Source organism: Aquarana catesbeiana, linkage group LG01 (assembly GCF_042186555.1).
Source record: "Aquarana catesbeiana isolate 2022-GZ linkage group LG01, ASM4218655v1, whole genome shotgun sequence".
NCBI lineage: Eukaryota > Metazoa > Chordata > Amphibia > Anura > Ranidae > Aquarana > Aquarana catesbeiana.
Genome location: NC_133324.1, coordinates 751,603,616 through 751,616,800, shown reverse-complemented (window position 1 = coordinate 751,616,800; position 13,185 = coordinate 751,603,616). Strand labels below are relative to the sequence as shown.

Here is a 13,185-nt window from a genome sequence, read left to right as displayed (position 1 = left end):
GTCTGATGCCTGATGTAAGGGGGGACTCCGCTGCAATGCCTGATGTAAGGGGGGACTCCGCTGCAATGCCGGATGTAAGGGGGACTCCGCTGCAATGTCTGATGTAAGGGGGACTCCGCTGCAATGTCTGATGTAAGGGGGACTCCGCTGCAATGTCTGATGTAAGGGGGGACTCCGCTGGGGACACCTGATGGCATCTGGTGGCAGGCGATGTGGCTAGTGACACGCTCAGGGTTCCCACTGATTCTGCATTATGGTGAGTTAAATAATTTCATTTTATATTACAATGTAATAATAGAAATAATGCACTTCAATCATCCTGACACCATAACAACCTTGGTGCCGGGATGATTGAAGCGCCAACACCAGGTGTTTGGAGTATCTTTATCTGCTGATTTGTTAAACTTTCTAGAATACATATATTTCTACTGTTGTGTAGGATCTGGGCCTGCTGTCACTCCATCCCTCTTTCTTTCTCTCTTTTTCTTTCTCTCTTTCTTTTTCTTTCTCTCCCTCTTTCTTTCTTTCTCCCTCCATCCCTCATTCATCTCATACCACACCCCTTCCGAGCCATGCCCTTTTAAGACACGCCCACTATTCCACTCAAGCCACAACCATTTTTTGCCATTTTTCTATTACAGTATGCCCCGCCTACAAATGAATGCCACGCCCCCTAATTATAGCAGGCTCTGCCTACATGCAAAAAAGTGTCCCGAATTTTTCTTTTGCAATGTTGGCAACTATGTGAATGCAGACTGCAGAGGGGGGGAGCAGAGCGGATCGGCCTGTGGCTGAATGACACTGAATGTAGCAGAAGATGAGATCGTAATAGCATTATGTACTGTTATGGTATAACATAAAGCTATTTTAATCTTGCCTCCTGTTACATTCAGCCTGATCCAGCTGTTTGCCTCCACTCTCTGCTCCCCCCTCTGCAGTCTGCAGTCAGTGCTGTTATACACAGGATGTCACCTCCTGTTCTCTGCTCCCCCCCTGCAGTCTGCATTCACCCCTTCTGTACACAGGATTTCACCTCCTGATCCAGCCATGTGCTTCTTTTCTCTGCTATCCACAGTGTGCATCACTGCTACCATTCAGACAGGATCTCACCGATCTGGTGCTTCCTGCCTCCAGTCTTCATTCTCTGCTCCCACAGCTCCCTGCCTCCATGGTCTCTATTCTGGACTCCCTCAGCTCCATGCCTCCACTCTGGGCTCCCTCAGCTCCCACGGCTCCCCGTCTCTATGCCTCCATTCACGGCTCCCCACCTCCATGCTCTGAATTCAGATCTCCCGCTCTCTGCATAGCTCCCGACTCCGCCCTCTGAGTTTTCTGAGCCCGAACGACAGAGAGGGCATTGAGTATCAATGCGAGCTGACAGTGAATATACTATCCGCCATAATGTTGAATCATGGCAGAACCCCGGTTGAGAAACACTGGTCTAGCCTGTCGAGGTCTGTGAGTCCCTCCATTGATATGCCTCTCCAGACCATCACTGACCCACCGCCAAAGCGGTCATTGTCATGTATCAGGTATGACCAGAACTGCGTGGACTACAACAGAGGAAACCCAAACGTATATAAGTGAAAATATAGTATTTATTGAGATAAGTGAATGATAAAAACAACCACCTCCAATATAATACAGTGTGCAACCAACCAACCACAGAGACCCACAAATAATAATAATAATAATAATAATAATAATAATAATAAACAGACAGATATATACATATAATGGGGAATACCGGAATCATAAACATAGCCAGGCCCATCAATGGGGGATCAGCAGATGGGGACAGGGAACGAACAGGACAAGGAGAGGATAGATGGATCAGGCTGTAAGGCAATGGTAAGGGTAAAAGGATCACAGGAGGGACGGGTACAGGTACAAGGCTTAGGGTTCAGGTACAGAGATCTGGTTCAGAGACAGGATCAGAATCAGGTTCAAGTTTAGGTTCAGAGCTCTCAGGTTCAGGTCAGGGCGCAAGGAAGATACCAAGGCAAAATGTGTGTATACTTGCCGGGTAATTATACACATCTCCTGCGATCAGGCTCAAATGGTGCCTGATTGCAGGAGATAATGTCTGCTCCACACTGCCAGGAACCACCCACTGGTGGGCGCCAGTACTGCAGCCCAAAGATCAAATAATACCACCAGCAGGAGAGAGCTCCCCTGACAGTTCCAGACTGTCAGGAAACACCCACTGGTGGACATCAGTACTGCATGCCAAATGCCTGACAGAGCCATTAGCGGGTGGAACCTTTCCTGACAGTACCCCCCTCAAAGGAGCAGTCTTGATGTGCCCATGCCTGCTGTCCAGCACATAAAGCTGGACAGCAGGCATTTGCACATCAAGCCGGTCAGCAGGCACTGGCACATCAGGCTGGGCAGCAGACAGGGGCACACCTGGTAGTGTAGCAGGCTCCGGGTCATCTGGCAGGGTAGCAAGCACTGTATCAGCAGGCTGAGTAACGGGCACCTGCCCCACAAGCTGGGTAGCGAGCACCAGCCCAGTAGGGTGGGTAATGAGCCCCGGTTCAGCAAGTTGGGTGATGGGCACTGGCTCAGCAAGTCTGATGACGGGTACTAGCTTAACAAGCCAGGTGACGAGCACCGGTTCAGCAGACTGCATAGCAGGCACCGGCTCCACAGGCTGAGCAATGGGCACTGGCTCCACAGGCTGAGCAACGGGCACTGGAACTTCAGACCGGGAAATGGGCTCCGGAACTTCAGGCCAGGACACTGGCACCGGAACTTCAGGCTGGAACACTGGCACTGTAACTTCAGGCTGGGACACTGGCACCGGAACTTCAGGCTGGGACACTGGCACGGGACATTAGGCTGGGACACTGGCACCGGGACTTCAGGCCAGGACACTGGCACCGGAGCTTCAGGCCGGGACACTGGCACCGGAACTTCAGGCTGGGACACTGGCACCGGAACTTCAGGCTGGGACACTGGCACCGGAACTTCAGGCTGGGACACAGGCACCGGAACTTCAGGCTGGGACACAGGCACCGGAACTTCAGGCTGGGACACAGGCACCGCAACTCCAGGCTGGACAGCAGGCAGAAAGTTGTCAGGGTTAAGTTCAATATCTTCAGAGGCCAACTTGGCTCTATTGGTAGTCATGGAGGTAGATTGGAGCGGGTCGGTGCGGAAGCAGGCTGGAGCAGGTTGGCTGGTATGGAGGCAGGTTGGGTTACTGGCAGGAACAAATGAGTTGGAAAGAACTTCCGTTTCTTTTTTGGCTTAGCTACTGAAGTCCTGTAGGTAACTGCAGGACTGTAGATAAGGGGTGAAGCAGACTGGAGAGGAGGGTTGGAATATGGCAGGTAAAGAGGAAACAGTAGCTAAGGGAAGGTTTTGTGGGGTTGTAGGCAGCAGAGAGGAGGCAGGTGGATTAAAGGCAGGATAGATGCAGGGAGTAGAAACTGGGTATTGGTATTTGGTGAGCAGAGTATACTGGGCTGTGACTGAGGTTGCCATGAGTGATGGGGAAAAAGACATTTGGGCAGGCAGGTATCTGATGGCAGAGGTGGTTTGTTGTGGGTTGGCTGGGGCTGATTGCAACATATCAGACCATGCTAAGAGTAGTGGTTGCACAAACTGCAGTTTACATTCTGCCTGTCTGACAAGAGACTCAACGCACTCTGTTATCACCTGTTGTGAACAGGCTGAGTAGTGTTCAAAAAAGTACATGGGATCATCTTCCAAAAGCCATACCAGAGATACAACCTGATTAATGATGAAATGGGGAGAAAAATCATCATGGCCCTTTGGAATACAGGACAGGGCCAGCTCTGTACATATTTTAATCAAAGGCTGCACATCCCCAAACAGCATACAACCCTGATCAACCAGGGAGTGAGCCAGACTAGATATTCACCACTCTCTGACGCCAGCAGAGCATAGTAAACTATCACATCAGAATTCATCTCACAACAGTAAACAGAACCAAGATGGTTCCTCTGTGCAGTAACTTCTGGTCAGGGATGGCCTTGGTATACTGTCATGTATAAGGTATGACCAGAACTGTGTGGACCGCAATCAGAGTAAACCCAAACTTATATAAGTGAAAATATAGTGATTTATTGAGATAAGTGAATTATATAAACACAACCACCTCCAATATAATACAGTGTGCAACCAACTAACCACAGAGACCCACAAATAATAATAATAAACAGACAGATATATACATGTAATGGGGAATACCGGAATCATAAATGTAGCCAGGCCAGGGTCATCAATGGGAGATCAGTAGATGGGGACAGGGAACGAACGGACAAGGAAAGGATGGATGGATAAGGCTGTGAGGCAAAGGTAAGGGTAACAGGATCACAGAAGGGACTAGTACAGGTACAAGGCTCAGGGTTCAGATACAGGGATCAGGGTCAGGGTCAGGGCACAAGGAAGATATCAAGGCAAAGTGTGTGTGTACTTGCCGGGTATTTATACACATCTCCTGCAATTAGGCTCAGTTGATGCCCGATCGCAGGAGATGATGTCGGGTCCACACTGCCCGGAACCACCTGCTGGTGGTAGGCACCAGTACTGCGGCCCAAAGATCAAATAATACCACCAGCAGGAGAGAGCTCCCCTGACAGTTGCAGGAGACACCCGCTGGTGGACATCAGTACTGCACGCCAAATGCCTGACAGAGCCATTAGGGGGTGGAACCTTTCCCGACAGTCATGCTGAATGATGTTACAGGCAGCAAAATGTTCTCCACTGCTTCTCGAGACCCTTTCATGTCTGTCGCATGTGCTCAGGGTGAACCTGCTCTCATCTGTGAAAAGCACAGGGCACCAGTGGCAGACCTGTCAATTCTGGTGTTCAATGGCAAATATCAATCGAGCTTCACAGTGTCAGGCAGTGAGCACAGGGCTCACTAGAGGATGTCAGGCCCTCAGGCCACCCTCATGAAGTCTGTTTCTGATCCTGGAGGAGTTGGACTGCCTGTGTACCCTCTATAGGGCCCAGGTATCTCCTCATGCTACCAGTAGTGACACTGACCCTAGCCAAATGCAAAACTAGTTAAAAAAAGTCAGTGGCCTCCACCTGTAAAACCATTGCTGTTTTGTCTCATTGTTGCCCATCTATTGCACCTGTTGTTAATTCCAATTACACCAAAGCAGCTGAAACTGATTAACAACCCCCTCTGCTACTTAACTGACCAGATCAGTATTCCAGGACTTTATTTGACTTGATGCTATACTCTGATTAAAAAGTGTAACATGCAGCTGCCCCCACAGCCCCCCCTAATACTTACCTAAGCCTTATCCAGCGATGTGTGATCCAGCTCTCCTGGGTCTCTTCCTCCTGACTGGCTGAGATGCAGCAGCAGGATCCCGGTGCTGCCAATCACAGCCAGTGCAAGGAGCGGGGCAGAGCCATGCTTTCTCTGACTTATGGACACAGGGAACTGGCTGGAAGCCAGCAAATGGCTTGCTATGGGGGCACTTGGCAAATCAGAGGGGCCCAGAGAGCCAGCAGGGTATCTGAGATGAGGAGCATCGGGTTTGCTGTGTGCAAAACCATTGCACAGAACAGGTAAGTATGACATGTTTGTTTCTTTTTTTAAACTATTTTACAATCACTTTAAGTTGGCCTACACTAAGGCCTAACCTCAACCCTAATGCACACCTTAGGGATTGAATGTGTTCAACTTCTGGTGATGAACAGCAGCTCCTACTGCACTATACTACATCCATTCTACAGGGCCGATTGCATCTTTCAGTACTCTGAAACCCTTTTTCCTAACCCCTGAGCTTTATCCTATTTTGTGGAAATGGTCAAACTAAGACTAATATCATCCAAATTGCCTAGAAAATGTCAGGAAATTTGCCGGTATAGGAGGACAAAATGGCACCAAGGCCTTGACCAATCATGATCCAGACCAACAAAACCTCATACATGCAGAGGTATGTGGGGATTTCCATCTAAGGCTCCAGGGTCCAAACATGGTCAAAGCCACCCTAAACGTAAACAAAATGTAGGAAAATATCCAGGCAAACAACCGTCAGGGTGATTCTGAGCCGATGTTCGCACAAATTGTTTATGCAATACATTGATGTCAGACCTATTTGACTAAACAAATGGACAGTGTTAGAATGGACCTCTTAACACTCAAACCATTCCACCAGAGTGTTCAAGGCACTGAACAAAGATTTAGTAAAGTTAAAGTGTATATATGGTCAAAATGTAAAATAATATATTCATTTAGACATTGTATTTCAATTATTTCTAGCCTTCTATTATGTGAAGATCAGACACATTTACTTCCTTGAATTCTATGACAAAAATGTACTATGCCCTGTGAGTAAGAATATATAAAACACAAAGCGCTGTGATGCTAAATAGCTGATAATTACACAGAAAACCAAGTGAGGCTACTATCAAAAAAGAGTGTTTTCAGAGTCACTTAAAAAGAATAAATAATGATATTTGAAGCGCTTCACAATGTGCATAAAAATGAATATATATGAATAATTATAAATACTCAAATAAACCCAGCGGTGAGTAAAAATTCCTAAAAAATTCAGCAATCAAAATAGTGTAAAATTATAAAAAATTAGTGACACCAAATGTGTAAAAAAATCCTCATAAAAATAAATATATAGGGATGTATTCAGAAAAAAACAATCATTGTGCAATAGTTAGGATACCAAGGTACACAGGCAAACTTCAATCCACTCACGTGTGCCTTATAATGATAAGGCATATGCAGGTTTTACTATAGCAGTCAGCCGCCTTAGACAGGAGCAGATTCACTGCAGTACACTGAGTGATACTGCTGATCTGCACAGAACGTCCTTGGCTCCTCCCACGCATTACATCACAGTCACGTGACTTTTTCAAGGTCACGTGACTGTGATGTAACGCGTGGGAGGAGCCAAGGACGCTCTGTGCAGATCAGCAGTATCACTCAGTGTACTGCAGTGAATCTGCTCCTGTCTAAGGCGGCTGACTGCTATAGTAAAACCTGCATATGCCTTATCATTATAAGGCACACGTGAGTGGATTGAAGTTTGCCTGTGTACCTTGGTATCCTAACTATTGCACAATGATTGTTTTTTTCTCTTATCTGCCTGTCAAATGAGATCTGTTTTATGATTCTCACATTGGTTGTGAACAGAAGCAAAAGAAACATTGTTTTACTCACCGCTGGGTTTATTTGAGTATTTATATTTATTCATATATATTCATTTTTATGCACATTGTGAAGCGCTTCAAATATCATTATTTATGCCCTGTGAGTAGGCACTGCTGTGTCACACATTGCACAGAGCTTGCCTTCTAAACTACAGAGGTGCTAAGAGGAGGAGCTTCAGGAGGTGGAGTCAGTACAAAAATCACTCCTTTCAAGCAGCAAAGTGCCATGGGATATGTAGTCTTTAGAAATTGGGAGTAAGCAACAGAGGTGAAGCTGCAAAGCAGGCAGGAAATCCAGGAAATTGGGAAGAGATAGCCAGCAGACAGACAGAACTCACAACATGAAAAGAGATTTTCAAGTAAGCTCATATTGGATTATCATTTATAGCTATTGTTTGTATTGTTATTATAATGCTAGATCTCAGGTAAAGATCCTCCTCCCCCTCCTTGGCTCCAGGGTTATCATCTACACAGACAGGAGGAGGAGCTGGGGAGGGGGGACATGATTGCACTGCAAGAGCCATGCAGATGATCTGAGCTCTGTCTGTGTATGGTTAATAGATGGATACAGTGGAGGGGGACACAGTAACTGGGAAAGGGGGGGGGGGGGGCAGATAACAAGGATGCACACATGGTGGAGTGATGGGAGAGGTGGGTGATAAAATGCCTCCTCGTTGCCTGCTGTAAATCTTTGGTCGCTGTAGTGCACAAGGTTGCAGGGCACTTGCAGAGCAACCCTATTCACTTCAATGGGTCACGCTTGGCAGGCGCTACACCTGTTAATTATAAGTTAAAGTATAACTAAAGGCAAAACTTTTTTTTTTTTTAGGTTTGGATAGAGTGGAGAGGGGCTAGAATGCTTGTCAGTTTTTATTGCTGTCTATGTCCCCATTAAGGAGATTCATTCTCTTTATTTGTCCTGTTTGCCATTATTATTGAAAGTTAAAGTAAAAGAAAAATTTTGGATTGTCCCTAGAAAAGTAACAGAGGGGAAATCTTCCAATGAAGACACTAGTTCTGATGAACTGGGGGTCTCGGAGGAAATCCCTTATTTGCAGGGATTTCCTCTCACTTCCTGTTTAGCTATGAGACAGGAAGTGAAGGGAAATCTCTGCAATGGGACACAGATGGTGAAACAAAATCTAACAGGGGTTATAACCCTTCCTTACTCTATCCAAAATGAAAAAAAGTTTGCCTATAGTTCTACTTTGAGCTGGCCATACATGGTCATTTGAATGAGGATATGGAAAATCCTAAAAGTTAATTTCTACGAACATTCTTACATACCATCATTGAGTCAATTAGTTTTGTTTTAAAGCCGTTAAATTTTGTCCAGATTTGCTATTTGAATTATATTGAAACAGTTTTCATAACAATATGCATGAAATGATTTTTACAAATGTAAATCACATACACAGTAAGAATTTCATTGGTCAGCTTTAATTATTCCTGGATTATTCTGCCTAGTCAAATATTTTCAAAAACATATAATAAACAAAAAAAAGTTGCGCTAATCAATATATGAACCAGAAAGATATGAATTGACAAAAATTTGAAACAGTTTAAATCAATATTTGTGATCTTACACAATAATAAACCACATTGTAATCAAAATGTCCATATAACATTCATATAAAATGGGATCAGTTCTAAAAGATGTGCAGAAAATGAATCTACGTGGTCCATGGAAGAATCCCAAAAAGAGGTATTTCAAAGAAGTTCCACCACCAAAGATCAAAAAGGTCCTCCTGTGACATCCAACACCTTAGTAATGGGGACGCTTACCAGATAAGATGGACCATCCATTTCTAGAATGGTCAAACACGCTTACAGATAAACCTCTGCAGGGTAAGGTAAGTGATGAGGCCTTCTATGGACCACTGTATCATGCTGATGTTAGGGGAATACATCAAATGGTATAAAACTCCCGTAGGGATGTCCCAATCGGTCTTGGCCAAATGGGTTGGTATATAGAAAAAGAGCTCCATTAGTGTTATATTGTATAAACTAGCCAAAAAATGACTTACAATAAATAAAAACAACACGAGCCTTGATAAAATATTTGCTTGCCGGAGAACGGAAACAAATACACCCGCACTTCCGTGGTCATGCAGGACGTGATAGTTTCAGAGCGTATCAGGCGGAGCTATGCTCTGACGCTATCACGTCCTGCATGACCCCAGAAGTGCAGGTGTATTTGTTTCTGTTTGCTGGCAAGCAAATATTTTATCAAGGCTCATGTTTTAATTATTGTAAGTATTTTTTTGGCTCTTTAAATTTAAACTAGTTGATACAATATTACACTACACTACCACTTGGCCAAGACTGATCGGGACATCCCTACGGGAGTCTGATACCATTGGACGTATTCCCCTAACATTAGCATGTTAAAGTGATCCATAGAAGGCCTCATCACTTAACTTACCCTGCAGGGGTTTATCTGTAAGTGTGTTTGACCACTCTAGAAATAGATGGTCCATCTTATCTGGTAAGCATCCCCATTAATAAGGTGTTGGATGTCACAGGAGGACCTTTTTGATCTTTGGTGGTGGAACTCCTTTGAAATACCTGTCTTATTTGGATTCTTCTATATATTACATGGATTAATTTTCTGCACATCTTTTAGAACTGATCACATTTTATATAGATGTTATAGAATGTGTTTTTTTATTGTGTATGATCACAGATATTGATTTACACTGTTTAAATTTTTTGTTAGTCATATATCTTGCATTAGGAATGCTGCAGGAAAGTTGAGAGAGTATAATGATGGAGTTCTGAGAGAAGACCCAACATATTCCATTGCAACCCATCAATACTGATATGTGATTTTTTGGTTTTGAGTCAGACCTTTAAAGGTAAATATGAGCTATTCATATATCAAGCATAAGCTATACTTACTACTATTTCATGGTAGACATTTAATTGGGTTATAGGTACTACTCACCAAGAAATATAATGACAGAATATATCTGTGCTGCAGTACTCTCTGGTTGCTCCGAATGTAGTGGGAAACAGACCCCATTTGTGCCATAGTAATTGTGGAAAATATGTTCATTGCTGAGAGGTATGAATGCAATAATGAATCCAACAATCCAAATTAGTATCAGAGTTATGATAGTACGACATTTTCCAGGCTTCAGACATCTGAACGGATACACTATACAGATGTATTTCTCCAAAGTCAAATAGGTAAGAAGTAAGACTGACACCTCTGTAGACAGAATGGCTAATGAGCCAACCAATCGGCATTGAGTACTGTCCATCCAGGCCTGAGCATTCTTGTTGTATTCACCTCTGTATTTCAGGTCAAAATATCCAATGACAAATAAATATATTCCCATTAGGCAATCAGCACCTGATAGACATAAAGGAGGTTTGGTTTAAAATGGCAGTTGCAATAGATAGATAGATATAGTGCATCCAGAAAGTATTCACAGCACTTCACTTTTTTCACATTTTGTTATGTTACAGCCTTATTCCAAAAAGGATTGAATTCATTATTTTTCTCAAAATTCTACAAACAATACCCCATAATGACAGCGTGAAAGAAGTTTGTTTGAAATCTTTGCAAATTTATTAAAAATAAAAAACGAAAAAAAAAATGTACATAAGTATTCACAGCCTTTGCCATGACTCTCAAAATTGAGCTCAGGTGCATCCTGTTTCCACTAATCATCCTTGAGATGTTTCTTGATTGCAGTCCACCTGTGGTAAATTCAGTTGATTGGACATGATTTGGAAAGGCACACACCTGTCTATATAAGGTTCCACAGTTAACAGTGCATGTCAGAGCACAAACCAAGCCTTGACGTCCAAGGAATGGTCGGTAAACCTCCGAGACTGGATTGTATCGAGGCACAGATCTAGGGAAGGGTACAGAATTTTTTTTGCAACATTAAAGGTCCCAATGAGCATCGTGGCCTTCATCATCTGTAGGTGGAAGAAGTTTGGAACCACCAGGACTCTTTCTAGAGCGGGCCATCCGGCCAAACTGAGTGATCGGGGGAGAAGGGCCTTAGTCAGGGAGGTGACCAAGAACCCGATGGTCACTTTTTCCAGAAGAACAACCATCTCTGCAGCACTCCATCAATCAGGCCTGTATGGTAGAGTGGCCAGACGGAAGCCACTCCTCAGTAAAAGGCATGTGACAGCCCACCTGGAGTTTGCCAAAAAAAAACTTTAACCTCCCACCACTCAGCCCATTGACAAGAGCACCTGAAAGCCACACAAAAGGTGTGTAATTCTGGTCCTCTTTACTCACCTCAGTCTTCCCCTGCTATACCTCATGACCTCTCAGCAGCTTCCACTGACAGGGATGATGATATCGTGCAGGGTGTCCCAGGTCCTTGCAGCACATCTGCTGGTAGCACACCACCAGCTGTAGACTATAGCCAGCAAATTTCTCTGACCTATCTGCTGCAGCGAAAAAAAAATACAGTCACTGACATCCACATACCCAGAACCTAAATGCAAGCTTGTCAAAGCTGCTGGCTCTACAACTTCTACCTTTTTGTCTGGTGGATTCTGCCCCCTACCGTGAATTTGCAGAATGTGCTGTACCACAATGGCAGGTTCCCAGTTGCTATTTCTTTTCACATAAGGCTATTCCAGCTCTGTACCATCACATGGAAGGCAATGTTGTGGCATCGTTGGGCAAGGCAGTCAGCTGCAAAGTCCACATTACTGCTGACATGTGGTCCAGCAAGCATGGTCAGGGACGATATATTTAATTTACAGCACACTGGGCAACTCTGCTTACAACTCGGAAGGATTCAGGACAGGGCTCAGTGTGCAGCTTGTTGTGCCCCCATGTCTCCATACAGATCCTCCTCTTCCATGCCCTCCTCTGCTGAATTATCCTATGAACCACAAGTACCCCCTAAGCGTTCAAGGGGCTATTCAATGAGTCAGGCTAAAAGGTGCCATGCAGTGCTTCAGTTGGTGTGTCTAGGGGACAGGAACCACACCAGAGCAGAGATTCTTTCAGCTCTGCAGGGACAGGCCCAGAGGTAGTTCATGCCACGCCAGCTGGAGCCAGGAATGGTGGTGTGCGATAATGGCCCAAACCTCCTGTCCGCCCTTAGACAGGGAAAGTTGCCTGGCACATGTCCTCAATTTGGTGGTACAGCCTTTCCTAAATATGTACCCAGGGTTGGAAGATCTGCTAAAGCAGGCCAGAAGAGTCTGTAGCTATTTTAGGCGGTCATACACAGCCAGTGCTCAGTTTGCTGAAATTCAGTGGGAATTCCACTTGTGACATACCCACCAGGTGGAACTTGACTTTGGCAATGCTGCAGCAGCTGCACATGCAGCAGAGGGCTGTCAACGAGTACTTGTGTAAGTATGGCACAACGAGAGGCACAGGCTAGCTCTGCTTTTTTTTCCCCACGCCAATGGCTGCTCATAAAGGATGCATGTACTGTAATGTCACCATTTGAGGAAGCCACAAGGATGATGAGCCATGACAATGCATGCATCCCTGTTGTGTTCCTGCTGGAGCAGACTCTGGCATTATGGACAGGGCACTGGAGGCTGAGCAGCGGGAGGAAGAGGATGACTTCCTCTCCTCTGAAGGCCCACTTTATGCAGACACCATTGTTCCTACATAACAGAACACACAAGAGGAGAGGGAGGAGGAGAAGGATTCTGTCAGTTTTGGAGGCATTGAAACAGAGGAAGACATACGTCAAACATTAAGAGATGGTTTTCCCTCCCCATAAACCTTTGAAGTAGTACGTGGCTGGGAGGAGGCAGCTCCAGATACTGTAATCCTCAGTGACACCGGGGAGTCTGCTTCTCATAGCTCTGCAAATTGGTGGTGCATGGGCTCCCTCGTGCTTCAAAGCCTTTGAAAGGACTCATGAATGCGTGGCGTAAAGGAGAAGGATCACTATTGGTTGGCAACCCTCCTTTACCACTGTTACAAGGGGAAAGGATCAGAACTTATCCCCCCCCACAGAGAGTGCAGAAGATGAAATCTTTTGAACACCTTAAAGAGGAGTTTATCTAATGCTAATTGCT

General features: G+C 44.9%; 1 protein-coding gene across 1 annotated transcript in view; it reads right to left on the bottom strand.

Moving 5' to 3' along the window:
* RXFP1 (relaxin family peptide receptor 1) overlaps nucleotides 1-13,185 on the bottom strand; it is a 522,477-nt gene that overhangs the window by 106,075 nt on the left and 403,217 nt on the right. Inside the window, exon 16 of the mRNA XM_073605821.1 lies at nucleotides 10,109-10,519. Coding sequence (XP_073461922.1) covers nucleotides 10,109-10,519 — 411 coding nt within the window. The remainder of the gene's footprint in view (nucleotides 1-10,108; nucleotides 10,520-13,185) is intronic.